This window comes from Saccopteryx leptura, chromosome 2 (assembly GCF_036850995.1).
Source record: "Saccopteryx leptura isolate mSacLep1 chromosome 2, mSacLep1_pri_phased_curated, whole genome shotgun sequence".
Taxonomy (NCBI): Eukaryota; Metazoa; Chordata; class Mammalia; order Chiroptera; family Emballonuridae; genus Saccopteryx; species Saccopteryx leptura.
The window spans coordinates 359,303,106-359,317,061 of record NC_089504.1 but is presented as its reverse complement, the minus strand read 5'-3'; the positions used below and the strand labels follow the sequence as shown (position 1 = coordinate 359,317,061).

The window sequence follows — 13,956 nt, the reverse complement described above, 5'->3', positions numbered from 1 at the left end:
TAAAACTAATAAATTATGGATATCTACCAGAAGGAATATTCTGCAGCTAACAAAAATAATGGATCTTATCCAAGTGTGTGTAATAAAATTATATCAGTAATATTTATTAAATGGTTTACAGGGAATTGATTAAACATTTGGAAAAAAATAGAGGGTGAGTCTCTTAATTCATACCATACAGCAGATGGAATTCTAGGTGTATTAAAGACAAACTTAAAAAAAAATAAAGCTTCAAAGAAAGGAAGATAATCTATGAGTGTTCACATGGTCCTTGTGCAACAAAGCAAAAATCCGTAAAGGAACAGGTTAACGCTTTTAACATGTGCACATCCACAAAATCCATAAATTTAAAAGACGACAAACTGGGAAAAATATTTACCATACAAATAACAAGTAAATGTGTAGCCAGGAGGGGAACAACAAGTGGTCTTAGAGACCATGTAACAAAACAGAAATTCATGGATAATATTATATGTAAAAGACATTAAGAGTAAAAAGATCCACACGATGATTACAGCTTTGCAGAGGAAGATACATAGAGAAAAATGGCGTAAAGGAAGTCCGCGGAAACATTAGCTGTGGTTGCGTTTGAAAGGGGGGCATTGTGAGTAGTTCTTTTTTTTTTTTTTTTCCTAACTTCTATTTTCCAAATTTTTATCTCGTGGTTACCTTGCCTTTTTATTTTAAAAACGAGTAGAACCAGAAAGTGCGGCTCCGTTCTGCCCCCTGAGTGAGCCTCCCCTCCTCTCCTGTCCTCTCCGCAGGTGCAAGAGAAGGGGACCTATGACCTCCTCATGCCCCTGGCCCTGCTCTTCTACTCCACTGTGCTCTGTGTAAGTTCCAGGCTGGGCCGAGCTGGGGGGGTCGGGGAAGGAGAGAGAGCCACCTACTGGGGCAGGCGTGGCCCTCGCAGCTCTGAGGATAAACCCTGAGATGCACGTCAGCCCTCTGATGGCTTCGGGTCAGCCGTCCTGAGGTGCGCCCGGTGACTCCGTGTGGCTGCCGTTGTGCCTGGCGTGTCTGGCACTCCTGGAGGAACGGCTGTGAGCCTGTGCACAAGCCAGGAAACAGGTTCTGTTCGAGATTCCACATCCACCTCATTTGGTTCCCCAGTGGTCAGTGTTACCCAGGGTAATCGCCCCATATTCGCCAGCCTGGGTGGCATCAAATGATTCCATGTACATTGAGTCCATTCACTTCAAAGAATAAACATTCCCCTCCAGTCAGGAGAAACAAGGTTTAGGCGTTGAAGACCGTTCCCCCACGTGGCAGGCGGCAATGGCACTGTGGCACCGTTGAAGGGACAGGCAGCGTTTCAGGGAGGTGCCCTCATGCGCTGGGTACACTGTGTTTAGTCACAAGGCCCTCACAGTGGAGACATCCCTTGGTGCCATCTCGCCAATCTGTAACTCACTCCTGTGGATGACTCCCAGTTCTTCCTGACCTTGTCCTTGGACATACTGCTGCCAGGAAACGTGTGCCCTTTGTGGGACATTCCAGAAAAGTGGCAGGTTCCCATTGGACCGTCCTTGAACATCAGCGAACTTCCGCTCACACAGACTTCTCTGCTTGCCTCTCCCTCTTCCTTCCAGACCCCGCACTTCCCACCAGACTCGGACCTCCTCCTGCAAGCATCCGGAACCTACCACCGGTTCCTGGCCTGGCCGGTCCCTTACTGTAGCATCAGCCAGGAGATGCTCACCTTCATCGACGCTGAACTCAAGGCCCCCGGTGAGTGTCGAGCCAGCCTGCGCGTGGAGCAGGGACCGTGCCGTCAGGAGGCTCTGCTGAAACTGTCCTTTGGCTGTGACCCTCCTGACCTCTCCTCCTTCACCTCTCCTCTGCCCACGGCCCCGTTTCAAAACCTTGGTGTCTCCTCTTCGTGGTGCTGCTGGTACCATGGGTGCACCAGCGTCAGAAGGCGGAAAGCAGTGAACACAGTCAGTAACTCAAGGAGGAATTCTTAGGGGATCCTGAGCAGGGGTCAGGACAAGGAGACCCCACCATGTGCCCAGGCCTCTGCTCTGGTTCTCCAATGGTCTCTGAGGCTGCCCAGGTCAGACAGCAAAGCCCCCACCCTATTGACACGAGGCCCTTGGTGGTTGTCTTTGACTCAGGGGCAAATAGGGAAAGGTATGTGCGGGTAGATTCAGTTCTGGCCACGGTACACGGCTGGTGTTAGGAATGGACAGGCTGATGGTTGGTGGGCCCATCTTGGGTGTCCACACGTGATGACAACTGTGGACAAGGGCCTGGTCACTCTACTTTCAATCTTAAAAGTAGAGATTCTTGAGACGTTTTGGGTGCTATAATACACACACATGAAACTGGGGTGGAAGAAAACTATGGTAGAGGAAGAGAAAACATAAGTATGATTTACTGAGGATAACACGTCATGTTCGTAGCTCAAAGGAATAATAAACAACTGACTAGGTCCCCTAAAACATTTGATCAAATTCCACATCCATTCCTGAATTTAAAACCCCTCTAACGTATGAAGACTATTAATACAGTATGTGGAAGTGCTCTTACCAAGGTAACAGCCCACAGGGAAATACTAGAGGCATTTCCATTTAAGTCAATAATCTTCCTCTTCAGGCTAATATGTATTTTGCCTATGCAAAAAAAAGGAGGGGGGGAGAATATTTTCTTTTCTGGAGAAGATAAAATTTTAATAGGTAGAAATCAAATAATTGCTTATTTATCAAAACTAGGAGGATCACCTCAAGAACGTGTCAGACTGGTAAATAGGTCGGTGAGAGCTTTGCCATTTAAATGGCATTAACCAGGAAGAAAGGCCAATGCCTTGGCTGAGCCTGAAGTCTGTACCAAAGGTTGGAATGACTCTTTCTTACTTGGACACGGAGAAGGGAGATGTTGGGCTGCTGCGGGAGGGCTGTCCCCTGCGTGTGGGGACACGCGCTTCCCAATTGCAGGTGGAGCCATCTGGCTGTCCTCTGCTCTGCGCACGCTGTGCCCAGAGACGTGCTTGTGGGTGCCTGGGTGGCGCTCTGTTCCCGGCAGCCCCACGAGCAGTGGTGGAGTGGGGGTGGGGGGGCTGTGATGCGGTCCAGACTCGGGGACGTGAGGCTCTAAGCCTGGGGGACAAGAGGCAGGCGGGACAGCCTCTGGGGGTCCTTTGGACTCAGAACAGGAACGATCCTTGGAACTCCTGTTCCTCACAGCGGAGGGTCTTTCCCTGGATGCTGCCCCGGGGACCATGTGAGGCGGCGGATACGCGGGTGATCCGGGAGAAGGCAGGTGTCTGGGGACGGCATTCCGCGGGGGGCTAGCAGCTTCTCTTCCGGGGGAAGCGGAGCCGAGACAGGAAGCCGGTCACTCTCATGTCAGAGAGTCGTTCTCGGACAAGGCAGAGACCCAACTCTCACACCAAGGCGCAAGGAGCTCGTGTCACACACGCGTGCAGCTCCTTACGACGGGACCCAGCCAGATGGCAGCGCTGGTGTGGAGGAGGGTGTAAGAAACCGAGATACGTTTCCCATACAAGTTGGACGATGATGCAAAATTAGATACAAAATCAGTTAATAGCATATCGGGGACAAAAACGGTAACCTTTGAGGTTAACTTGTGTACGGAACAAAGTCACTCATCTTACATCCCCGAGGTAACCCCTCGTTCACAGAACCAGAGCCTCCTCCACAGCAAGTAGGAGGTTAAACAAAATTACCCTCATCTACGTGAGCCTTGAGCGGCCCTTAGGGATCTTTTATTGTGATGTTGTAGAGATGCGCGGCTGTGTTTCTGCCTTGTTGCTGAGCCCCACCCTAGTGAGCCCGGCCGAGGGGGCAGTGGAGGAGCCAGGGAGGGGCTGGGGCGGTGGCCAAGGGGGCAGTGAAGGAGCCAGGGAGGGGCTGGGGCGGCGGCCGGGGAAGGAGCTCTCACGGACAGGTGGGTGGGGCCGAGTCACTGAGTGGTTACCAGCACTAGGTATCAGTCCACTGTGGTTTCAAAACCTGGAGCTGTGGGGTTGGCAAGACGCTGTACTGACAGCAGCTTCGCTGTCCTCACCTGTAAATGGGAGGAGGACACTATCTCCCTCTCAGAGCACTCTGAGTGGATAAATGCCGACCTACACTGATCTCCCATCGCCTGGGCAGTAGGGGTGGGGGGGGGGGGCTGTCAGCTAAGGAGAGAGGTCCTTGGCAAGGTCACAGGGAGCAGATGACAAGGGGCCTGAAGAGCAGGGCTCTCCACCCAGGGAGCCAGTCGCCATGGAGATGAATGAAACAGTTTACTCCTCTTTGATGTGGCCAGGTAGCAGAGGAAGCGGGCTGGTTATGAAGCCTTCGGGCCTCCCCCATCTTCCTGACGCCGCCCCCCCACGGGGTGCCTGTTGCCCCGACTCTGGGTGTGGCCGGAAACCTCACGTCAGTGCTGCCAGGCCCTGCCCACCACAGCCCTCTTGGGTTAAGCCCACATGTTTGTTGAATATTTACTCTCTGCCCTCATGGCTGTGCAGACCACACTACTTGCCTGTAAAGAATGTATCTGTAATCCTGAGGGCTGACAGTGGGCATCATATGTGTGAGTCACTCTGCGTACACCAGACTCAATGACTGCGTCTCACGCAGACCGCGGCCCCGTGGAGTTAGAGTGGAAACTACAGTATTCCAGTATTCCCATTTTGTACGTGAGATAACCAGGACTCCGAGAAGTTTAACGTGTCTTGCCCAGCGATAAAGTCAAGTGCGAGGGAAGAAACATGGGCCTTGGTGTGACAAAGATCTATGCTTTGTCACTTATTAGTTGATGACCTGAGACAGGTTACATAAACTCTCCCTGTCACAAGTAGGCCAGTAATTATTGTGGCTGCTTCTGCTGCTGCTACTGATGATTTTGATGGTGATGGTGGTGGTGATGATGATGATGGTGGTGGTGGTGATGGTGATGGTGGTGGTGGTGATGGTGGTGATGGTGGTGGTGATGGTGATGATGATGGTGGTGGTGGTGATGGTGATGATGGTGATGATGGTGGTGGTGATGGTGATGATGGTGGTGGTGGTGGTGGTGATGATGGTGGTGGTGGTGGTGGTGATGGTGGTGGTGATGATGATGGTGGTGGTGGTGATGGTGATGGTGATGATGGTGGTGATGGTGATGATGGTGGTGGTGGTGATGATAGTGGTGGTGGTGGTGGTGGTGATGGTGATGGTGATGATGGTGGTGGTGGTGGTGGTAATGGTGGTGGTGGTGGTGGTGATGGTGGTGGTGATGATGGTGGTGGTGGTGATGGTGATGGTGATGATGGTGGTGGTGGTGATGATAGTGGTGGTGGTGGTGGTGATGATGATGGTGATGGTGGTGGTGGTGATGGTGATGGTGATGATGGTGGTGGTGGTGATGATGGTGATGGTGGTGATGGTGATGATGATGGTGATGGTGATGGTGGTGGTGATGGTGGTGATGGTGATGGTGATGGTGATGATGGTGGTGGTGGTGATGGTGGTGGTGATGGTGGTGATGGTGATGGTGATGGTGATGGTGATGATGGTGGTGGTGGTGGTGGTGATGGTGATGGTGGTGGTGATGGTGGTGGTGATGATGATGGTGATGGTGGTGATGGTGATGGTGGTGGTGGTGATGGTGGTGGTGGTGATGATGATGGTGGTGGTGATGGTGATGGAGGTGGTGGTGGTGGTGGTGATGGTGATGATGATGGTGGTGATGGAGGTGGTGGTGGTGGTGATGGTGATGGTGGTGATGATGGTGGTGGTGGTGATGGTGATGGTGGTGATGATGGTGGTGGTGGTGATGATGATGGTGGTGGTGGTGATGGTGATGATGATGGTGGTGGTGATGGTGATGGAGGTGGTGGTGGTGGTGGTGATGGTGATGGTGGTGATGATGGTGGTGGTGATGATGATGGTGGTGATGATGATGATGGTGGTGATGATGATGGTGGTGGTGATGATGATGGTGGTGGTGGTGATGATGATGGTGGTGGTGATGGTGATGGTGGTGATGATGGTGGTGGTGGTGGTGATGTTGATTTTGACGGTGATAGTGACGGTGATGGTGATGGCTGCATTAACTGTGTGATTCTGGTGCATTAAACACTGCTAAGAGTCAGTCTCATCTATCCTCAGAACACCCCCCTGGACAGTATTCCCATCTTTCAGATGATAAAACTAAAGGCTAGACAGTTAAGTAGCTTGCCCATGGTCACTTAGATAACAAGAGCTCTACCACTTAAACCTATGTCTGCTCCAGTCAAAAAACCATATTCTTTGGCTCAAAAAACTGCATCCTCACAGTGCATAATGCTGTGTTTCTACCGAAAGCCGTCCTGGCTCCCAAGCACTTTCTGCCCCTTCTCCTTTCCCTGAGTGCCTTCCCACCCTCGGACCTCCTGTCAATCAGGAACAAACCTGGACGAGGTCAGTCTTTGCCTATCAACTGGTGCAGACATTACTCATCACAAACATTTGCATCTTTTTTGTCTCTGGTTATGAAATGAAGTGTTTACGCCCCTACAAGAGAAGTCAACTGGCTTTGATCTTGTTATATGATTAGTAGGTGAGGGTCCATGCTATTTATACTCACAGAACACTGACACCAGGTGCATGGGGTGTCTTTGTCCCACACCAACCAGTTCTCTAACTCTCCAGACACGAGCTCGTGTGCAATGATTCGATTCGGTTCTGACACGAGCTACCTGGAGCTGGCACAGACCCCAGAGGAAAAGAGCTCAGCCCGCAAACCTGTCCTCACTTCAGGTGCCAGTCACACGTCCAGGTCTCCCTTACTTCTGACAGCTGCGAGTCAGTTCCCATACCTCCCTCCTCGGGTTCCATAATTTGCTGAGACAGCTCGCACTGTTTTAGGAAAGCACTTGACTTTTGGTTTCTTATGAAGGACACAGATGAACAGCCACATGAAGAGGGACTTCTAGGGAGAAGTCTGGAAGGGTCCTGAATGTAGGAGTCGCTGTCCCTATGGAGGTGGGGTGCACAACCCTCCTGGAGTGTGGATGCATTCACCAGCGTGGAAGCTCTCTGAACCCCGTTGCTCAGGGGTTTGGTGGGAGTTCTATTTAAGCAGACATGACTGATTAAATCTTGGCTGTTGATTGGCTCAATCTCTATAGGTTGCTGTGGGAGGGCTGAGAGTTCTAACAGTCACATGGTTGGTTCCGAAGGGTGAGCAGTCCCTCCACAGGAAGCTATCTGGGGACCCATCAAGAGCCACCTCATTAGCATAAACTCAGGTCCAGTGGAAAGGGGCTTGTTATAAATAAGAAAAGATGCTCCTCTTGCCCAATCACTCAGGAAATTACAACGATTTCAGGAGCTCTGTCGCAGGAACTGAGGATGAACATATACATATATAAACAAGTACACGTATCTATTTCTCCCCCAATATCATAGGGGGAGTCTCTGGGGAAGGCGGCGGGGGCGGGGGGGGGGCAGCGGTTCCAGAAATCACAGGGTGTGATCAGCTAGGAGGGGTCAGCTGCCTATAAAAGAAAGCCTAAAACCACGGTGGCTTAAACCTTTTGTAACCCCGACTTCCTCCTTTCCGTTAACTGGAATGAGGACATGATGGCCGGCGCTCTAGCAGCCACTTAGACAATGCAATGACCTTGCGGACGATGTCTCCTGCTAAGGACGGTGGAGCAAAAGATGAGGGAAGCCTGGTCTGGAATGTTCGTGAGACCACTGTGACAACCCTGGGTGCCTCCTACCAGGGTTTTTTTTTTAATGTCTTAAAAAAAAACATTTATTTTTTATTTTTTACAGAAACAGAGAGTGAGTCAGAGAGAGAGGAATAGACAGGGACAGACAGACAGGAATGGAGAGAGATGAGAAGCATCAATCATTAGTTTTTCATTGCGCGTTGCAACACCTTAGTTGTTCATTGATTGCTTTCTCATATGTGCCTTGACCGCGGGCCTTCAGCAGACCGAGTAACCCCTTGCTGAAGCCAGCGACCTTGGGTTCAAGCTGGTGGGCTTTTGCTCAAACCAGATGAGCCCGCGCTCAAGCTGGCGACCTTGGGGTCTCGAACCTGGGTCCTCTGCATCTCAGTCCAACGCTCTATCCACTGCGCCGCTGCCTGGTCAGGCAAAAAAAAAGCATTGTTTTAATGTCTTAAAAAACATATGGGGGAGGGGGCAGGAGGTGCTGGAGTTTCATCTGATGCTCTGTTCTTCACTTGGGAACTGTTGGTCTCTAGAATATTCAGCTCTGGAAATAACTCCCTTAGGGCGAGGGTGTGCCAGGGGCACAGGTGTCCTCCTAAAAGTCCCCCAGCAGCCAAATCAGGTGCACGGCAAGGTAACACGAGTCAGCATAGCTGATGTAAAGCAGCTCTCAGCTCTAACTGTGCCGCACTCCCCAAATGCAACGATTAAGGTACCCTCAGACAAAAAGCAGGTAGAGAAATAGAAGATGTGACAGGATGGTCTGTGTTGTGGAAACAAATGGGGAAGAGGGAGCTTCAAGGAGACCGTGGTCAACAGTATCAAAGAGTCAAAAAAAAAAACACCAATGACAATTCAAGGAGAATGATGATAAGGTTGAGGCGTTGGGTTTTGTGACTTCAGGGGTCAGTTTGAGGGGGCAGTGGGATTGGAAGTCAGTCGATGGTTGGCATGTGGAAGGAACCCTGACATGGAGGGAGAGCCACCTTGCTGTATTCCGCCCCCCCCCCAGGGTGTGGCCAGCTGTGTGGCCTCGTCAATAGAGGCAGAATGGGAGGTGAGGTCAAGAGTCCCTGGGGTGTGGGTTACCCATGCGGACAGTCAAGAGAAGACTGTTTGTCTGAGTGTTCTTCCTCGGGGAGCCTGTGGGGGCGGGCGTTCCTGTCCACTACAACATTTTCTGGGGGGACTCGAGTGGGGCAACAAGGGGAGTCTTTTCCTGTTGTGTATGTGAGTGGCCACCAGCTTTCCAAGTCCCCACAGTAAATAGTCAATGCTTGGGACTTTCCTATCAAAATAGATAGAACCTTAACATCTAAGCATGTCACAATTACACAGAAGAAACATCAAACAAAAGGGCCTAAATCAAGGCAATCAGGTGCTAAATTAGAATAGCATAAATTGGTCATTTTCTTCCATGTACTGAACAGAAATCATGGCCCCTCCTTCTTTTCACAGCTGTCGGAGACCCTCATCCTGGCTTTGCCCTTTCCGAGGGGATCGCCTCCTGCTCCCAGCTCACACTCGGTCTAGGGGGGCCCTGCTGCCCGCCACCTCCACTCCCTGCTGCCTGCTCCTCTTACCCCTGTCAGGAGGAGGGGGCAATGTTTAACCCCCTGCAGAGCCTGGCGCTGGCCTGGGACTGAATCCGCACGGGACTGTCTGTCTAGCTTTCCGCTGCAGAACTGAGCCAAGTTGCAGGGAAAGAAAATGAAAACCCTTCCGCTCACTTCTTCTCTGCACATTTGAAGTCAGAGGAGGAAGAAAGGTGGAGGAGGCCCAAGAGGAAGGCTGGGAGGCGTGGGGGCTGTGGTGCAGAGGCTCAGTCGGAAAGGGACAGCAGGCAGGACCGTGGTCCCCGAGAAGCTGTGGGGAGCCAGGCCAAGCCACCAAGGGGTGGGAGAGAGCTGCGGGAGGTGCCAGACTCAGTGAACAGTCCAGGGTGCCCGCCGTGCCCGCCGCAGGGCCCCGGGGCTGAGACCGGGAGCAGCGGCCAGAACCAGGGACAGCTGGACGGCAGGGGACCCGGCCTCGGCTCTCCTTTTGGGGTGCTCTGCCCGCAGTCCACGAAGAGCAAAGCTTTGCAAGGTGGCTCGAGCCACGGTGGGGCCTGGGCCTCATTCTGTGAACGGCCCTGTAGAGCTCAGGTCTAATCTGCCCATGTCCTGAACCTCATCTGGGAACTCCCAACTGAAAAGTCCGGTGCCAGGCTCCCTGGGAGGTGCAGGGCCATGCTTGCTGAAGGAACAGCTAGTGAACTGTTTATTTGTCTGTCTGTCTGTCTGTTTGCGTAGGAATCTCCTACCAGCGGCTGGTGAGGGCTGAGCAGGGTCTACCCATTCGGCGTCACCGCAGCTCCACAGTGTGAGTGTCCTGGGAGGGAGGAACAGACTGGGGGGTGCGGGAAGGGAGGGGACGCCTCCCCCACTGTTTCACCACTGGTGCACCACCCCACCCCGCGCATCCGGCATTCCCTTCATCACTGCACACACACCCCCCAAGCCACAATTCCTGGAAACCCCTGGAATTGCTGGTGACGTTTTGTGCACAGAGTCACTTTTCTGGGCTGAGGGTCTTCCATCAGATTCCTGAGCAGGTCTGAGACTGGGAGAAAAAAAAAGGGTTAATAACCACCCGCACTGATCATGCAAGGTGCTAGGCACCTATGAGCTTACTCTACCCCTCTTTCCAGATGAAGAAACTGGAGGTCAGAGAGGTCAAGTAACTTCCCCAAGGTCACACAGCTAGTAAGTGAGCCAGGATTTGAACCTCAGTCTTGCTCAAAATCCCCTGCTCTTTCCACAGTGACTTTCTGCCTGTTATGAAAAGAGCATTTTTCAAACATTTTTGGCCAGAATCTGTAACAAAAAAACTCATTTGATATGACAGCCTGACATGCATGTACACACACACACACACACACACACACACACACACATACACACACACACAGCTAGAATAAGTTTCATGAAACAAAACTTGCCCTTACCCCCTAGCACGGGCTCCGTCCCATTCTACTCCATTTTATTTAAAAGAGAATTCTGACTGTGTCTCCCCAAATTGATTTCCCTACCTACTCATGGGTCCCGGCCTGCGGTTGGACAAACACTAGAAAAGAAGCCCCCATTCCAGGGCACCTGTGGCAGATCAAGCATGTGGGTGCCGTCTCGCCTGGACACCTGGGAGCCCAGACTCCAGCCTCTGCCAGCAGAAACTATAGTCACCCCAGTCACCCCATCCTCAGTCCCAGGGGGTCGCTGCACACTCACAGCAATGGGCAGACATCTGTCCAGTCCCTTCTAGGTCAAAACCAAACAAAAAAGCCTGTGGTAAGTTTTGAGAGAGACAGAAGGACTTAAGTAAACAAGATACCTCCCAGCGGCTGAGGTGGGTGGACGGTGACGATTCACCATCTTCCCGGCACTTACTGAGCTTTGGGCAACACGATCACTATCGTTCTGTCCTCCGATCCTCACGTTAACCTGGAAATGGAAAAGGTGTTCTTTTGAAGTCAGGGGACTGAAGTGCAGAGAGGTGAGTAGAAAGCTCTTAGAGCTGAGAAGTGACTTCCCTTCTGGTTTCTGCAAGTTGGGAATGATGGTGAGTTTTTCAGCAGAGAAAGTGAGCAGGTGGCAAAGGCACAGGCATAGCTGGTCAGGTCCCACACATACCGGACCGGCACGTGTCTATGGAAGCAACGATCGAGCCCTCCGAGAAGGAGAGGGGCTTGGTTCAGGGCTGCCGACGTGAGCCAGCCCCCTTCCTCTTATAAAGAGAGAAATCAAAAATAGCTTCCCCCAGCCCTGGCCAGTTGGCTCAGTGGTAGAGTGTCAGCCTGGCGTGCAGGAGTCCCAGGTTCGATTCCCGGCCAGGGCACACAGGAGAAGCGCCCATCTGCTTCTCCACCCTTCCCCCTCTCCTTCCTCTCTGTCTCTCTCTTCCCCTCCCGCAGCCAGGGCTCCATTGGAGCAAAGTTGGCCCGGGCGCTGAGGATGGCTCCATGGCCTCCGCCTCAGGCACTAGAATGGCTCTGGTTGCAACAGAGCGACGCCCCAGATGGGCAGAGCATCGCCCCCTGGTGGGCGTGCCAGGTGGATCCTGGTCGGGCGCATGTGGTAGTCTGTCTCCATTTCCAACTTCCATTTCCAACTTCAGAAAAAAAAAATACAAACAAAAAAAATAGCTTCCTCCAAATGATGACCCTGACGGCACCTGCTGCCAAGCCCAGGGCCCAGCTCCGGACACGTGTCCACAGAGACCAGACGGAGGCAACGCCACTGGCCTGGTGACTCTTTGCACCGGGTTTAAACCCAGCACGATGGGCGAGAGAGTAAGAGTGGACAGGAGTGGTCTGTGCTAACGCATTCGCAGCCATAACGACACCGTGCTGGCTCGAACACACTTTGAGAAAACTCAGTGACAAGGGTTGGTGTGGGCGAAGTGAGAACAGCCTTGTGTTGGTAACCGTTAACTGGGTGATCGGCACCCTCGGGGTGCACGCTCCTCGCTTAGTGTGTGTGTCTGTTTGAAATTTTCATGATACACTCACTTCAACACTGGCGCCCAGGAGGGGTCCAGGGTGCAGCAGGAGGACGCAGCTCGACACACACTGTCCCAGCTCCCGGAGCCTGTGTGACGGCTTCGGCACATTAGGAAAGGCGTCCGCTGGGAGCAGAGGGCTCAGATGCAGCCCTGACTTGGTCCCCCTTCCTCCTGGCGGGTGCCACCATCCACACAACCCTTGTCTTGAGGAGTGGGGCACGGACTGAAGTTTCAGGCCACCCTGCACCCCGGCATCTGTCTGCCTTGCTGTTCCCTCCCCTAAATGATCTCCCGGCTTCAAGTCATCTCACCAAAAACACAGTCCTCTTTTGAGTAATCCCGTATCCATTCAGACATCCTGTAAAAAAAAGATATTTATATAAAAATGAAGATAAAATTTATTTTTGAAAGTTCAGTTTTTAAAAGGTCTTTGGAAAAAAAACTTTGAGCAAACACTGCTCAAAGGTAGACCGTGAACTTTTCTCATGAAACTGGGACCCTTGAGCCCACCGCCCCCGTGTCCTGGCCTCAGGCCTGCCTGGCTGTCAGGGGGCCCCGGACCGGGTCGCAGCCCCGGTGTGTGAGGTGGCTGTGCCCCCAGTGCCCGCAGCCGCTCTTCTCCGCCCCCAGGACTGTGCTGTTGCTGAACCCCGTGGAGGTGCAGGCGGAGTTCCTCGCCGTGGCCAACAAGCTGAGCACGCCGGGGCTCTCGCCCCACGGTGCCTACATCACCCTGCTCCTACACGCCTTCCAGGCCACCTTTGGGGTGCACTGTGACCTCCCAGGCCTGCACTCCAGGCTGCAGGTATGTGTCTGGGGCCTGAAGCCCAACACTGCCCCCTTCTGGCAGAGCGCTTCCCCGGAGAGGCAGGGTCTCCTCTCTTCTCCATCTTAGTGCCCTATCTCCAGGCTGCGCTGGCCTCCCCACCCCACCCCCACCCCCACCCCGGCCCTGAGAGACATGGCGGGCAGGGGCTGGAGGGCTGGGCTCGTCAGGATGGTTTCTTACGTGCTGGGTCCTGCCCAGGGTGGGTGGGCACGGAGCTTCAGAGGCAGGAGATTTAGACTGAAGCTGGGAGGCCTGGTTTCTAGCCCTAGCTCTGTGACGGGCCCGTCATGTGGCCTTGGACCGCCCCTTCCCCTCTGGGCTGCAGGGGTGAGCTCTGAAGTCCGTCCCCACTCTGTAGTGCTCTGGCTTTCTGTTGTGAGCATTTCCTGAGATGGGGGGCAGGGGCGGGGGCAGCCTGGCTCCCTGGTCTCCGGGTAGAGACCGGTGATGAGGAGGCTGGGCAGGGGATGGGTCCCTGCCGCCCTCAGTAAGACCCTGGGCAGTGGAGACGGCAGGCAGCCAGGCCGTGTGGTGCCGGAGCAAGCCTTTCTCCTCCCGGGGTTCCAGTCCAAGACCTTGGCAGAGCTCGAGGACATCTTCACGGAGACTGCGGAGGCCCAGGAGACGGCGTGCCACATCAGGGACTCTGCCGAGGCCCGGCAGTGGCTCAGGGCCAAGCTGCAGGCGGTGGGAGAGAAAGCCGGTTTCCCTGGTGTCTTAGGTGAGCCTCTTGAGGTTGTGGGGCCCACTCTCCCCCTCGTCTCCGCTGGCCCCCACGGTGAGCGGTCCAGGTTGGATGGGTGGTTCTGCTCCACGCAGTCGCCCAGGGACCCATGGTCTTCAGCATCTCATTGCTCCTCCGGCCCCATGGGTGCCTTGTTCCCGCCTGCACGGTTAGGGTTAGGTTGCCATCATGTGGTGG

The 13,956-nt window shown here is 53.4% G+C and overlaps 1 protein-coding gene across 2 annotated transcripts in view; it reads left to right on the top strand.

Annotated features, from left to right (window-relative positions):
• LOC136392588 (phosphoinositide 3-kinase regulatory subunit 5) overlaps nt 1-13,956 on the top strand; it is a 74,033-nt gene that overhangs the window by 49,312 nt on the left and 10,765 nt on the right. For both annotated transcript variants that reach the window (XM_066364859.1, XM_066364858.1), the window contains exons 4-8: nt 765-833; nt 1,593-1,731; nt 9,958-10,027; nt 12,836-13,010; nt 13,602-13,755. In XM_066364859.1, coding sequence (XP_066220956.1) covers nt 765-833; nt 1,593-1,731; nt 9,958-10,027; nt 12,836-13,010; nt 13,602-13,755 — 607 coding nt within the window. The remainder of the gene's footprint in view (nt 1-764; nt 834-1,592; nt 1,732-9,957; nt 10,028-12,835; nt 13,011-13,601; nt 13,756-13,956) is intronic.